The 16,644-nt window shown below is 41.7% G+C and overlaps 1 protein-coding gene across 1 annotated transcript; it reads right to left on the reverse strand.

Moving 5' to 3' along the window:
- Positions 1-5,704: 5,704 nt before the first annotated feature.
- Positions 5,705-10,942, reverse strand: LOC148864284 (metal tolerance protein 1-like). The gene is made up of 2 exons (XM_088977729.1): positions 10,596-10,942; positions 5,705-7,014 (listed from the first exon to the last, which is right to left on the reverse strand). Exon 2 carries the CDS (start codon positions 7,012-7,014, stop codon positions 5,821-5,823), a length of 1,194 nt encoding a protein of 397 aa, XP_088833855.1. The 5' UTR covers positions 10,596-10,942; the 3' UTR covers positions 5,705-5,820.
- Between the last annotated feature and the right edge of the window lie 5,702 nt (positions 10,943-16,644).

Raw genomic sequence — 16,644 nt, forward strand, 5'->3', positions numbered from 1 at the left:
CTTTGCACAATGGGGGATTGATATACTTGGACCATTTCCACCAGCGACAGGAGAGAGCAGGTTCTTAGTGGTAGCAGTCAACTATTTCACTTAGTGGGTGGAGGCTGAACCTCTCACAACGATCACAATGCAGAATGTGCAAAACTTCTTCTAGAAGAATATAGTTTGTTGTTTCGGACTACACTGAGTACTCAACTCTGACAACAGCAAGCAGTTCGAGGACATTAAACTCCAAAACTGTTGTAAAGATATGGGAATACAACAAAATTTTACCTCGGTGACACACCCTCAAGCGAATGGTCAAGGGGAGGTCACCAACAGAGCCATTCTCCGCGGACTGAAGGCACCCCTGGACCAAGCTAAGGGACTGTGGGTAGACGAGGTACCCAGTGTACTATGGGCTTATCGAACCACAATGAAGACCACAACAGGCGAGATCCCCTTCAACCTCACTTACGGCACCGAGGCAGTCATCCCAGCCGAGATCGAGGTTTCTACGCTATGTCTGGAAATGTGCGATGACAAAGCAAATGAGGACGAGCTACGCACCAACCTCAACCTACTTGATGAGGTATGGGACCTCACATACATTAGGACCACGGCCTACCAATAGAGAGTAGCTCAGTACTATAATGCCAGGGTCAAGAAGCGGAACCTCCGCGTCGGAGACCTGGTTCTTCGTAAAGTCATGGTACCTGAGCCCAGTGTTGGTAAGCTCGGGCCAAATTGGGAAGGTCCCTACCGAGTAAAAAGAGTGCTCGGGGAAGGAACGTATGAGCTCAAAACCCTAGAAGGGAAGCAGATACCTCGGGCATAGAATATTGTCAACCTAAGGCAATATTACCTGTAATTACCAAACTCCAGAGGAGTGGACTATAAGTCGCTCCCCTAGCCTAAGGGCCAAAATGTCGAGCTAAGGACCTCGATGCCTAGTCGCCTTTTCGGCATGGGTGAACTCTAGGGGAGTGGACTATAAGTTGCTCCCCCAACCTAAGGGCTAAAGCGTCAAGCTAACAAAAGACCTCAGCACCGCATAGGACCTCGTCGCCTTGTCGACATAGGATAAGTGCTTTTAATGCCTAAGGCGCAAGCAGCTCGGGTGTGAACCCTATGATACATAGTCCGCTCGGGCGTACAATGGGTTGAACCCATTAAGGAGGACCGACGTTTATCTAAGTGGCCCATGTGCAGACAGGTCAAGTACATACCCTGCAATGTTGCTCACATCGGTGCACATCATGTGAAGTTGCCCCTACTAAGTACTGGTTGACAGTTTAGGGTGACGATGACCTAAAAATATCCACTTCGGTTACCCTTACTTGTTATCTAGCTCGATAGCTTAATAGTTCGGGGTAAAATAATTACTTCAGAAAATAAAGTAAATTGCACAACACTTAGCAAAAAAGTATCTTTTCATTACAAAGATGTATTCCGTTACAAAAAGTTTGTTACAAAAGGGGGTAAAAAAAAGGAGAAACTGAGCTTGCAGGCTCAAAATACAAGGACCGTTTGAACTACTTAAGGGTGATTTGACCCGACCTCATCATAAGAGGACACATGGACATGACTCAGCATAAGTGACAACTCAGCACGACCAGTCCGCCAAGATCCAACGTAGCAGCTCGGCACCAGATGACACTCCAATTTCCCCGAGCTAAGATTCTCCCAAGACAGGAATCTCTCGAGATTAAGGCACTTCGGGTTGAGCTCGGGAGCCACCTAAGTTAGAATAAATTTACTCCGCCAAAACCTAAGCAGGCCATTTTGGGTAGATGCACCTCGATATGGCACCTGCAGCTCGGCACAAGGTAGCTCGGTACAAGGCAGCTCGCGGAAGAATAGCCCGACGTATCACAGGAAGATCTTCTGTCTGACAACCGTACCTACCAAATCTAGAAACTGCACCCACATCCCTCGCTAGGTGGCGTCGTGCCTGCCAATCCTGAGAGGTGTCCCCCGCCTAGCAGAGCCATACTCTACAACAGTTATTTGCGTAGCCCTGGCAAGTAACGGCTGCAACAGAGAATCAGAGGCGGTTATGCCTGATTTGACAGGACACCGCTATATAAGAGCTCCGACCTCCAAAGAGCAAAGGTATTGCAACTTGCATGATCAGCACTCTAGCTCTCTCATTTCTTGCTCTACAACTCTCTTCCTATTACTAACTTAAGCATCAGAGTGTTCCCGTCGGGCAAGTCCCCCCGGGATCCTTCACCGTCTTCTCTTCCTCAGGTATCTCGTCCATCGCCAGTTAGGAGCGCAACCCCTTCCAGCTAGGAGTGACCAGGTCGCGCATCATCACATGTTTTATTCTAAGAATTAAATTAAAATTAAGAAAAGTAAATATGTAACAAAAATTGAATGGATTTATAGACATAATAGATGAAATAATTATTTAGCATATTTTATTCTAAAAATTAAAAAAAAAAATAAATATCAATGTTTTAAAACACAAAGGCATTCCACTACCTAGAGGCATGAAGCATAGTTCAAAATGCAAGAGGTGTAAGCTTCCTTAAGAAGAGGAAGGAGGAAGGGAGGATTTCATTTTTTTTTTATCTTTAATAAAAATTTTTTATATTAAGAAAAATAAAAATGCATAATAGTTGTTAATAGGGGGGGTCTTGTCAAAGGGGTAGGGGGCAAACCACTTTCTTTTCTAACATTGGCTGAAAATGTAAAAAAAAAAAAATTGAAAAACATATTTAGTTTCACTCCTTTTTCACAACCTCGAAAAAATTTTTGAATCTTGCAAATTTATAGATCTTTTGGAAAATTTTTACAAGATTTGAGACTTTAAAAAGGTTAAAAAGATTTTTGAAGGGTTTAGGAAAGAAAGAGGGCTTCTGAAATGGGTTTAGAAACCCTCTTTCAAAGGGAGTTTTATTTGCGTTTCCACCACAGTAAAATCGTATTGTATCGGATACAATAGTGTATCGGCCGATACAATGCCGAAACGCACTGATACTCAACGATACGGGCACGATACAGCCTCAATACGACGAATAGATACAACACATTCAATTTAGTACCGTGTACCATGCCAAAAACTTGCTAGAACGATGATACATATCAGTCAATACGGGCCAATACATGACAAAATTTTGATCCTTGGGAGCAAGTGTACCTGCAATGGATATCCCCTCCTCTTTATAATGTTTAGTCCTTGGTTTGATGTTTTAATAGCCATGCATGCATACCTGGATTTTCATAAGCATTGTAGAGAATTCAGCCCAAATTTTCATTGGAAGCGACCTCATTTCCACACTCATATAGGTGAACCTATTATGTAAGTGTAAGAGAACTCAACCTGTATTTAATATTACAACTAGCGCTATTTACACCATAGAGATGAGCAAACAAAGTATTAAAATAACAGTGCTCCATTAATTTGTCAATGACTTGTTCTTACCCATTGAATTCCTTCATGGGTTCTCCAATTACAATGGTTAGGTTGTTGTTGCTACAGGCTTAATTCACGGGCTTCAATCCCTTCCCCTTTGATGTCTTAAAGACTATCTTTCTTGTTACTCCCTTGGTGAGAAGATCAGCAAGATTCTTATTTGGCCTTATAAACTCAAGTGTGATCACACCAATTCTTAGAATTATCTTTACAATGTTGTGTCCCAAATGAATGTGTTGACTATTCCCATTGTAAGTGTTCCCATAATTTCTAAAAGTATGAGTAATTTTGAGTATTATATGCATGTTTGTTTTAGAAGGGAATATTTAGGTAATTTCAATAGCAGAAGACAGGTGTTGTCTCCTTAAGAGATGGATCTATGTGTGACATCACAAGGTTGAGATAATGAAAATCAAAATGTTCGTTGAAATGGTTTGCACCTTGGGTGGTATGGCAAATGTTTCAAAAATGTGTCAAAATGTAATATCACTTAATTGGTTGAATTCCAAGAGTTACAAGGTCTTTGCTATTATAGGTGGGGTCACAAAAGTCTCACATGACAGTATGGTTCTAATGAAGGGAGGAAAACACAAGGGATTGAATCATCTGATTGGGAATACAATGGTGTGGCCACATTAAGGGTCTCTTTTGTAGTTGGGGCAGAAACAAATGTTACAAATTTCTAAGGCATAGATGATGATAAGAGGACTATTCCTAGTGAAAAAGAACAAGAATTGAGGGCCACGTCTGGAGATAACTAGGACTATTAGCTCGGGTGTAACTATACATGTGCATTGGCTGTTTTGTTTAAATCATGTGGGGTCAGGATCCAATCATTCATGTTATGTATAATTGGTGGTATGTTTTCAAGGCCAAAAAATGTTTGTGTTATTTGCGAACAAATAAAGACACAAATGGTGGATCTCCAAAGTGGTTGAAAAGTAAGCCAAGATAGAAAATTGTTGGAGTTGTGCCTCATTTGTCATCCACTAGATTACTTCTTTTTTAATCTAACGGTCGGTATAATCCGTCCTTAGGTTAAGGTAGTTTTCTGTATAAAAGGTTTGTTTTGTATGTAGGGTTTAGAGAGAATACAAAGAAACAAATCTGTTTTTTTTTTCTTGATGGAGAAAAAAATAAAGAAAAGTTGAGAAAAAGAGGGTGTTCTTGGTGTAAGAGTGTTTTTTTTTTCTCTCGTTTTTGTTTTTCTTAATGAGAGACAAGGGAGAACATGTGTATAGGAGTTAAGGATAAGTTTAGCTTGCAAGCTACAAGGTACCTATACTATATTTTTTTATTTTTTTTCATAGTGAAAAATGATTTCCATTTCTCCTGTAAATGTAAACAATAAAATTAAATCACATAAATCTCGTGTTCTCGGTGATACTTGTTTTTATTTGTCTTTACTTATATTTCACTATTTTTATTGCTACTAATTTTATTATTATTATTATTTCATTTCAAATATTGTATGATTTCATCCCTTCACAATTTATTTTTCCTTTTTCAAAAAGAGAAAGACAGCTTATTTTAATTAATCATAATTAATTGTACATGTAGGTTAGTTGTAGAGTCATAGTTAATGACCGCTTGGCCTTTACAAGCAAAATATGCCGAAATATGAGCAGATTGAATTAAAGCCTCCGAAAAGCTTGATAATTTGACTCCCGTGCAGAAGCCCTCTACCTACTGAGACTTTTTCTATGATTTTTGTCTTATTCCATTTTTCACTCCATCAGATAACTTTCCTTACTAGGTCTCTATGCTTAAGGATTCCTTTCCAGGCACTGGAATTATTCTTTTTCTCCAATATTTTGAATCTTGTAAGTGGATACCTGAAATGCAAATTTACAAGATCTACATCACAGCCCAACCCAACACATGGTCAACCGTAAATCAAGTCCAACATGGCAACATGTAGCGGAATACGTTTGAAAGATATGATATGAAGGGCCTTATTATTTTTTGGTAGAACATCTCTCGTATTTGATGTCATCATTCATTGAGAACATTGTTGATGAGAATCACCTGGGCAAAGACCTACCAGTAACAGAGGGGATGGACCGGACAAAACAAGAAAGCACAACACTTTGTTGTATCCCATTTAACCTCCCGTCCCGTGGCTCATCAAGGGATATACATGTCCATGGCACCGTTGTGAATACCAATTACATATCAAACTGTTATTTTGATATTCACGGAGTCCTACAAGGACGAGCTAATTCTTGAATTTTTCACGCTCAATCTGGTATGATACCAATAAATGTTGGGTATATACTCAATTAAGACGATCCAAGTCTCTAAAGCAATTAAAAGAATGCAACTCTTAGTAGAATAGGTAGCACAACATATGTCCAATTGCTGAGACAACAATGTTTCTAATTACTGCAATTTTTCTGCCTTTCTCCATACTACCACTAGCGCTCTATTTGTATAGTTACGTGGCTGATGTTGTACTCCCTCCTTATATAATCTATCACCTTGTCCAAGACTATGTCAGCATCTGCTTCTGGCTTGATCCTTACATGGCAGGCTAAGAGGACCTTTCCAACAGTAATGGCCCATATGTGCAGTTCATGAATGGCTACCACTTCATCCATCTCACAGAGGCCCTTCTCAAGCATAGTTGCATCTATTTCTCTTGGCGTGCTCTCCATCAAAACTTCCAGTATGCTTCGCAGCATCTTGATCGTTGTGCCCAGCACAATTACAGAGAATATGAGAGTGCATATGAGATCAATTATTTTCCACTCTGGTTTTTGCCAAATTACTGCACCTCCGATCATCACCCCAATACTCTGGATGGAGTCCCCTAGCACATGGAGATAAGCCCCTTGCACATTAATATTCCGTTGTTTCTTCTGTTTATGACATTCTCCTCCTTTTGATTCACGTGCATCATGGGCAGATTTGTGAAGCAGGGGTTCTTCAACTTCATGCACATGACCATGATCATGTGCATTATGTGAAATAATGCTAATCCCATGGCTGTGGCCATGATCATGGTGGTCATGATCACCATGGTTATGACCATTATCATGTCCACTGTGGCCATGGCCATGATCATGACCTAATAAGAAAGCCATGATCACATTAACCACCAAACCAAATGCAGCAACAACAAACATCGGGAAGCCATGGACTTCACCTGTGCCATGGATGATTCTATCGATGGCTTCATAAACTAGTATCCCAGTAAGGAGCCATATGAGCTGGATGGAAACAAGGGCACCCAAGATTTCAATCCTAAAAAACCCATAAGACTGGCGTGGAGTTGCCTCCCACCCTGATGCCCACAAGGAGAATAATGATATAGCAAAAGCTGCAACATCCGAGAGTAGATGAGCTGCATCAGTTAAGATTGCAAGACTGTTGGCTTTAATGCCACCAGCTACTTCCACACTCATGAAGATGACACAAAGTACAACTGCCATCAAAAGCTTCCGCATGGATGCATTCCGTTCTTTAGCATCCTTGGAACTGGTACTGGCATCTGAAAATCCACAAGGTGCACCACCACATATCTTACTCCCCGCTACACTTGTAGCTCCAAGAGGCACCTCACCACATATATCAATTATCTGACTTTGACGGGAACTTTGTTCTTCCATCTGAAATTTATAATATCATTAGCAGTAAATAAACAAGCCCTATGCATCTCCAACGCATATCCCATATAGACCTGATTATGCTACATTGTGATGAATCGAAGACATTAAAATTTGGAATGTGCATAACAATGGTAACACTATAAACATAGCCTGGAACCTGTACATTGATAAATCATCTACTAATGGACATTGACGATATTACTGAAGGAACAAATAAAGAGTTTTAAGATAGATGTCAGCAACTTATTGTTCTAATGTTTATGTTTTCTAGTGGTTGGTTGCATGCTGCTGTTGTACTAGTATGCTGCACTATGGTATTTTTTTATTGTTCTTTATGTTCTGTTGCCCAGGGGTACTCCTGTCATTTTTCCATGTTACTGTTAACAACACAATTGCCACCCAACACTTTTTTCGCTTTCTGCTCTTCTTCTCATGTGATTATTCTTTCTTTTTCTGCTATTTCTTAAGTTGACTTTTCTTTTTTGATTTCTTCATCATTCAAGTTGAAATGGAAGTTTGAGACCACAGCATGGAGCATGGAAGAAACTGGACAAGCAAAGTTGAATCATTCAGTTCTAGGTGAGTACCAGACTACTTATTGGAGAGTTATTTCTGCCCAAGGAGAGGTACTTCCTGAAACTAAAGAACTGGAGAACTATGGGGATATTATAATAAACCTTTTTTGGCATTGGCTCTTGGACCTTTCTAGATTTGTTTTGCTTAGATAGAGTGGACAATTGCAGCATAACATTAACAATAATAGAAAATACTATAGTGCAGTACATACAACAGCTGTAACCACTAGAAAACACAAAAAGCAATAGAAGGATAAATGGCTAACATCAATCTCCACAAAGTGTTATGCTTCTACATAACCAAATAGCAGTCATGACAATTAAATACAAAATAGCAATAGTTGTAGAAGAGTAAAAAAGACCTTTTAGATATTGTTTGAACAAGCGAATTACTTGTCCCCAGCAGATGAATATTTCACAGCAATGAAAAACAATACTTCTGTAGATCCTCAGAAATATTGTCATAATACTCCCAAAATACAGAATGATGCCAAAATTGTGACCCATTGCTTGAATATTAAACATTCTGTTATAGCAGTTTAGAAATAATCATACTCAGAAGGATGTGTCAGGTTTATGAAAATAGAAACCTATATCTAAAATAGGGGAATTAACTTGTTATTGTCATCTTTGCAAGATGTTTAAGATGAGGAGAATGTCCAAGGAGTTGTTTGTTAATGACTGAAGTTGCTGAACTGAATAATTTATTGTTTAACCTTTTATTGTATAAATTATTAAACAAAACATTTGAGAGTATAGCAATCAACCAATTTTGGCATCAGCCATTAAGTAGCTCGTAACTTCTTAATAAATTATTTGCTGCAAGACAAAACAAATTCATTAAGTTTAGCCACTTCAGCTGTTGTCAAATGAGACCCTAAATCCTTACCACCAATTTCATAGCAAGAATATCTTTCTTTCATAATGGCAATCTCTCTAAATTTTTAGCTATGAGAAAACCTGAGAGGGATAAGTAATCCATGGACCGAGTGTCATTTTAATTTGGTCACTATATATTTGTCTGAAATATCAAAACTTCGACATTTTGATTAGGAGTTAAGCAGAAAATTCTCAATACTCAACAATAGGCTTTAGCACAAGTATTAACAAGCAAATAAAGAAGAGAAAATATAAGAGGAAACAAAAACAAATGTGCCGTTCAGCAAGTCTTTTTTGAAAGATCTTCTGGAAGATCTGACAGCCAAAAGACGTAGTAGGCTTTTACATAAAGATCTTGGCAGCCCACAGTCCGTTTGGTTGGAGACGTGTCTTTCTGTGCAAAGACAAGATGAAATAAGTTGAAAAGCTCCAAATGGAGCTTCACGAAAATAGCCCGTAACGGGCTTCCCGCATCTTTTGGCAGCTAGATCTTTTCCCAACGAAACGGGAAAAGACAAAAACACGGGCTGTCAGGCTTCGGCCCATGCATAAAGATGCACCAAACGGAGCCTAATTCTACTATAGCTGCTGGCTATGGCAGAAACAGAAATAAATGGAATTATTATTCAATTCAATGGAATGGAGCGTTCCCTACAAGCTCACTGAAACTAGGGCACAATAACTCTCTAGTTCCACCACACATAAGAAACTAGAAATTACTAACAATAATAAGTCATCTTTTACTAATAAATTAAAGTTAAAAAATACTATAAACAATAATATGGTCTACTAGTCAAATTGTTGACTAAGACTTTGACCATGACTTGCAGAAACAGAACCCAAAATTCAGCCAATTTAAAGCCTTTAGTTGGGGCACTCCTACATGTTGGACTGAACTGCATTTCTACACTACGGTAATGGAGTACCATAAGTGTACTTATGCCACCAAATTTCAGCCGGACCAAACAAGGTTTCATTGATCAAACAATCACTTCTTTTCTGGTAGATGATGCATTATGCAGGTCTACTATTTAAGCTCGCCTTCCATTTCTTTCTATGCTTCCATACTTGTATCATTAAGTGAAATAACAATGAAGAGGTTTAAAAAAATACTTTATGGTTTGGATTATTTACTAGTTTAGTGGTGGGGAGGAGTGGGGTGGTGTAAGCACGAATAGATAAGTACTACCTTATTTGGATTTGTATGGCACAATTCATCTAATTTCAAATAGTGCACCAAAGTAGAAGCAAACTATACCACAACCATAAAGCAGTAAAATTGCTTAGTTAGACAAATTAAATGGTGAATCATAAGATAGATATCAAAATAATCCACCCTGAAAAGTAAATGGCTATGTGGCTAATTCTCAGAAGAAGATTCTTGTCAATATTTTCTAAAATGAAAAAGAACAGGAGGTCCACAGATCCAACCATGAAGTGAAGTATATGCGATTCCTCTTTGGACCTTCTAATGAAGGTATGAAATCAATCCACAGCCATGGTAAACAACAGGATGAGGCAAATTGGATATAGCGGTGTCCTTTGCCATTGTCGTACGGAGAGAAGAGAAGAGTGGGATCCGTGTCATGAGTTAGATAGAACTATTATGAATGAAATATAAAACCGATCAAAACAATTTAACAGATGAGCATAAGAAATTTGTTTAAGAATCGCAAACATGACAGGGTATCCTGATAAAAGGACCAATCCTATCTCTCCTCAACGATCAAGGAGAAGAAGAGAATACAAGAATTTCTGGAGCCCAGATGAAGAAGAAACAGACCCATCAGCACATTAGTCGCATGAAAACGAATAAAAGTTTTATCCCGAAAAAGAAAATATCAATAAATGATACAATATTCATAAGTAAAGGAATGCATACAAATAATCACAAATGAAAAGATAATAATACATAAGCGAAAAAAATGCTGCAGAGAGAATCATGAAAAAAAAAAACAGAGATCAGATCTAAAAGGAGCAGAGATACAAAAATCAGTAATCGCCCCCATATAAAAAAGAAACAATATCAGTAATCGATAAAGTATGACTAAGCACTATTATCCTTTTTGCTTTCCTTGTGGTGATGATTGAAGCAGAGAATCTTGTCAAAGCGCAAGGGAACGGTACCTCAAAGACACAAAAGGGAATGAAGGCTGGTTGTTATACGACGGGAGTTGGGAGGATATTCAGAGTCGGAGTCGTTGAGACAAAGGCAGCAGTTGCTCTCACAGTAGCAACAGACATTAATAAAAGGGCGGCGGAGCTTTCACCCTGTTGGTTTTCCCTTTTCCATGTTCTAGGGTTTTGGTTCTATTCTGCTGGTGTTGGACCATGGAGGGGGGAGATATATGGTAGTCAATTATTAAGAATACGAGGGGATGGATTCATTTAAGAACTTCTACGGTTCTACCTATTTTTGTTTTTGTTTATAAAGAGAGAAACAGAGAAAGAGAGAAGGAAAAGTGATTTCGTTTGTTCTTTATGATTAATAAATGGCATTTCATTAATTTGAATGACAACAAAGGCAAAGACGTGGTCTGGAGGCAACGGGCCATAAAAACATGACGTGGCTTTTTTTTTTTTTACCCTTTTCCTCCTCAACAATTTGGACTGTTGTGTCTGTATGCATACTATTGTATAATAGGAGGCATATTCCTAAATATGACTTAGCATATTCAATCAGGCATAGATGGTATGACTAATGACCTGTCGCACATCCTCCACCACTTCACGTTTCGATTCTGCGACTTTTTCACGAGTGCGGTGCAGTGCACTTACGTCCCTGCTCGCTTTTCTAACATCTTTTTGATGCATCAACAAAAACTCTTTTACATAAATGAGAATTATAAAATAATAAATATGAAACACAAACGCAAAATTTCCAACATCCATCGTACCTCACACGTCACTCTCAACCTCCAACTATCTTACCTAATAGCCTATTGTTACGGTATGATACGTCTTATTTATGCTTGACAGGCTTACATTAAGGAACATCATTGTCATTTTCACCTGTAAGATTTTTGAGAGAATTGATGTTATCTTCAAGTAGACCATCAAAAGTTTAACGTACTCTTTGAGGAGGGATGGTCGATCTCCTTGGGTGCTTAACTTGGGCACTCCTAAACCAACTTCCCTTGCAGGGCGGCCCTGGTTAATGACTAGCATGGCTATTAGGGTTCCTCATGGGCGCACACATGCTTATAGGGACAGTGCATGGACCGACACTGCCCTACCGACACTCAAGGGAGGCTTGGCATATGGGCCTGGCTCAAGCATGACCCTTCACCACGCTAGCCCCTTGCCCAAGCTGAATGAGCTATTTGTTGCCCATAGCGCACGGGTATGTTCCGGCCCAAGCGGTTGCCTATCATCATGGCACACAGGTGCCTACATCATCGGCATACAGGAGACCCATCACATCAGTGCCCACGAGTGCATGTTCAGCAACATCATGGGTAAAAGTTGCCACCACTCGCACATAAAGCAGTCAGACTTCCTTGAGGCAGCAGCACAATAGGGCCCCCTCAGAGCGAAGATGTAGCCCGAACTGACAAGGCGAAGTGTAGTTTCGAGGGTCAAGAGAGCATAAACCATGAACTAGGTTTGAGTAACCCGCACATGGTGAGGTGAAGTCTACAAGCCAGCATGGTGAAAGGGTACCCAGGACACATCGCCAACAGTAGGAGTAGACCTATCACAGCGTGTTCGGTAGCACCACCGAAAAGCTACCAAGAAGACGGTCGAGCCTTGAGGTAAAGATGGTACATGGGACGGACCTCCGCGAAACATCACACACGATTTCTTCGAGGGCCCTTCTTTCACATTTCAACGGCATAGTCATTGCGCGGTTTGAGTAACCTCAACACAGGGGGTGAAGTCCAGGCAAGCCGGCATGGTGAAATGGTTTCGTCCTCATAAATGGACACCAACATAGGCAAGACCCGAGTTGGCCAAGCAAGCCCTGGAACTGGCATAGAAGTGGATGGCGTGGGACACAGATGCCCATTCATCAGAAAAGCCATTGTCGAGGATGACAATGGATTGAGTAGGGGAGCCTGTTACAGTCTGACACAGGCATAGCCTTGCCTACGCTTGGCAGGCTTATGTTAAGGGACATCACCGTCATTTTCACTTGTAAGTTTTTGAGAGAATTGATGTTATTTTCAAGCAGACCACCAAAAGCTTAACGTACTCTTTGAGGAGGGGTGGTCGACCTCCTTGGGTGCCTAACCTTGGCACTCCTAGACCAACTTCCCTTGCGGGAAAGCCTTGGTTAATGGCTAATATGGCTACCAAGGTTCCTCATGGGTGCACACATGCTCATGGGTACAGTGCATGGACTGGCACTGTGCTACCGACACTCAAGGGAGGCTTGGCATGCGGGCCTAGCTCAAGCATGACCCTTCACCATACCAGTCCCTTGCCCAAGCTGAATGAGCTATCCCGTTGCCCATAGCGCACGGGTGTGTTCCAGCCCAAGCGGTTGCCTATCATCATGCCACACAGGTGCCTACATCATCGATATACAGGAGATCCATCACATCGGTGCCCAATCACCTCTCATCGGTGCCCAATCGCCTCACATCATAGTCATCCCCCTTTAGCATGTAAGAGGCGCCTCCAATGAACCAGCAAGAGCCAGCCGAGAGCCTCGGCCATGTGACTTGAGGTCATGATACAGTGATACTGACCTTGGTGGAGCCATCTCATTAGGCAACTCCTATCCTCCAAGCATACAAAGGCTTGTCCTGGCCTACCTTGGCTTGAATGTCACACGGGTTTCTTCTGCTGTAGAACTACTCCCATGACACTATGGCACCTCCCACCCATGAATTGGGAACATCTTCCGAATGCGGAGATGTGCATGTGGGGCAAGGAAGCCATATCACCTAACTATCATGGGGCTATGCCACCCATGAATTGGGAACATCCCGCATCACCTCCCACACATTGTAGTGTTAGGGCCTATGTCTAATCTTTATATTTTAATTCTCTTTTAACTATTTGATGTTAAACTTTTAGGATTAAGACTTAAGAATGTTAAGAAAATCCTACTGATAATTATAATAATGTAATTGACAATCCCTCACATACAAAATGCATACATTTCCCTACCTAAAACACACACGACAACACTCATATGACATGATGATGGCGCGATCGATGAAATCAACTATGATGGTCTCTCTCATTGAATTCAATCTTTATCCTTGAAGATTCTTATTCAAGCACTCATTTAGCTTGAGTGCAAGGGAAGGAGGTCTTCTACAAGCTCCTAGCTAACTTCTACAGCATGCCCTTTCCACTTCATCAACTATTTCCATTGAGGTGTTTTAGAGGATTGGGATGTTCTATGGTTGAGGATGAAGTCAAAGGCTTGATTCTTGGGTCATCTGAGAGCTGGTGTGGACATTGAATCTGATTGCAAGAATCATCTTGGGTGTAAGCATGGTAAGGTTTAAGTTGGCTTACATGGTATATGGGATTGACTTCAAGCCAAGGGGTAGTTTGAGCTGATAAGTAGATTCACCTACTTTGGTTATGATTTCACAATGTTCCTCATATTTTCTTACAAGCCTAGGGTGAACAATCTAGAAAATTTTATAGCAATGGGTGTAGAGTTTAACTAGGTCCAAGTGTCCTACTTGGAGATCGCCTATCCTGATCCACCCATTTCTTCATTCTCCTTAAGGTTTTTTCTAGGGATACTTTGGTGAGGTCAAGATATATACTTCTTCCACTCCTAGCTAGTGAAGGCAAAGGCTCGTTGGCTTTCTTCTTTGATAGTCCATGCAAACATTCACAAACACCTTGGTAGTTGGTCATTCACGACTTCAAAAGGACTTTAGTTGGTGGAGGTAGGGTGGGCATTCGGTTTATTCAGTTAAAACCAAACTGAATAAATCAACTTTGTAAAGCATAAAATCAAACCTAATGAAGGGTGATTTGGCCCGATCTAGTGAGAAGGGGACATGTGGGCATGATTTGATCAAGGGATGATAGCTCAGCCTGGCAAGCCTAATTTGCAACATTTGAAGCTCAAGTATTTAGCCGTTTCGACCCAAAACCCACCTCAGTGTAGAGGCACCTCGGCATCCAATCCAGTTCAAGACCGAAGAATTGAAGTACTAGCTTGGAGCTAATGACAAAATCGCCATGTAACCGACTCCAAAGGTCTCCCCAACAGATCCCAAGATACTCGACATCACGATGAGCTATTAGATCCCAACTTTTCCGAGATCACGATGAGGACTCATCCCGGCTCTGTCAGAGTCAGAGGTGAAATGACAAACCTTATCTACGTGCTGCTCCTTTGAAAGCGAAATGAACCTTATCTCCATACCCCGAAGATCCTACAGCTTTTTCGTGAGACCCACGACTACTCCAGTATATAAAGGCAGAACCCTCAAGGCAAAGGTACGCGTGATTACTCTACTCTCTAGCACTCAAGCTCTCAAGCATTCAGCTTGCATTTACAGCATACTGACTTAAGAATCAGAATGACCTCGTCGGGTTAGCCACCTCGGGTTCTCTGATTGTTTTGCAAATCACTGATCCAGCTCGCCGTCCACCTGGAGTCTGGATCATCCTCCAACTAGGAGTAGTCAGACCGCACACCATCAATTGGCGTCTGCCTCAGCAACTGGCAATTCGGACGAATTTTGGAGTCAAAATACTCTAAACTACGTCGCCGCTACCTGAAGAAGCGGCAACTGCCAAGATGGTCTTCGAAGACGTAGCCTCCTCGGGCACGCGCGGTGGGGAGGGCTTGCCCGAGTCCCCCTCAACCAGATCTATCACAGGAAGTTGATCGGCAGTTGGTAGCTGCTCGGGCTCAGGAATGACAGCTGGTGGGTGCTCAACGCAAGCCTTCTTGGAGGCTCTCTTCTTCTTCCCCCTCTTCATGCTCCCGAAGAGCTCGTTGGCGGGGATGTCCATGACAGCTGTGACAAAAAATGAGCTATCAAATACAGTACCAAAGTAAAACTGATAGGGAAAGTACAGCAAACAACGACCTACCAGGAGGACTCAGACTGGCCTGCACGAGCTTCTCCTTGGTCACGAAGTCTTCAAACTTCAGGTCAAGCTCCGCCCAAGACTAGAGCGCCTCCCTTGTCTTCAGGTCCAACCTAACGACAGGGTCATGGATGGCTGCCCTCCAATGAGTCGGGAAAGGCCACCCCTCGGTGTTGTGGACCACAAAATAGTGCATCTTCCAGGTCGGGACCTTGTTAGGGAGCTCGTGCAAAAGTTTGAAACCAAAATCATGAAAAAGTGAAATGGTCCCTACGTTGTTGCGGATAGAGTTTGGGTGTAACTGATCTATGGTGATGTTGAAAAATTTTACGATCTCGACTATGAGAGGGTGAAGTGGAAGGCGAAGACCAGCTGCGAGCTGCTCCTCGAAGATCACGATCTCATCGTGACAGTGATCCCAAGGAAAGTTGCCTAAGGAGATGCTATACACAAAGTCGTTGGGAAGTTTCTACTGAGCTACTAAGGTTAGGAGCCTGTCCACCGTCATTGTCGACGGGCCAAAGTTGTCTGGCAACCAACCTCAATGTGAGGTGGAAGCCAGGTTACCTGAGGCCTCTCACTCCCGCCGAGGTGAGTTCACCTCGGGAGGACCGTGGACCGCATCCTGACCCAAAGTAGCCTCCTCGGTAGAACGAGGATCCACGGTCTAAGTCGAGGTACCCACCTTGGCTCTAGTGGATTCACCGCTACCATCTAAGAGACTATCAAAACTAAAGCTAGACATACTAAAAAGACACAGAATCGAAAAGAAAAAGGAAAGGGAGACTCACCAAAAGGAAGATCGAAGAAAGGAAAGCGACCTCGGAAAGTCTTGAACACGACTTCAAAGATTGCGGATCTGCGGGGATCAATGGTCGAGATCAACACGATCCGATGACTCCTAAGGGAACCGGTTGCACGACCCTCGAGGTTGAAATTGATTTAGCATGTGTTTTGACATTTGCAGAGTTTATATAACGGCGTGGCATCCGCGCGTAACTCAGATGTGACCTGGGTTATTCCTAGGTTGAGTCGGGCGACCGAACAGGTCCAACCAACGATTTGCCCGTCAAATTGCCTAGACCTCATGCCAAATCCTCCTGGACCCGTCATGAACTCCCTACACCGGGTTGAGACCCCTAGCTCAGGGAGTGGG

This window comes from Nelumbo lutea, chromosome 3, assembly GCF_056320005.1.
Source record: "Nelumbo lutea isolate HS-2025 chromosome 3, American lotus-T2T, whole genome shotgun sequence".
In the NCBI taxonomy this organism is placed as follows: domain Eukaryota; kingdom Viridiplantae; phylum Streptophyta; class Magnoliopsida; order Proteales; family Nelumbonaceae; genus Nelumbo; species Nelumbo lutea.

Coding starts and splice junctions, on each gene's coding strand:
- LOC148864284 (XM_088977729.1), bottom strand. CDS start 7,014: ATGGAAGAACAAAGTTCCCGTCAAAGTCAGATAATTGATATATGTGGT.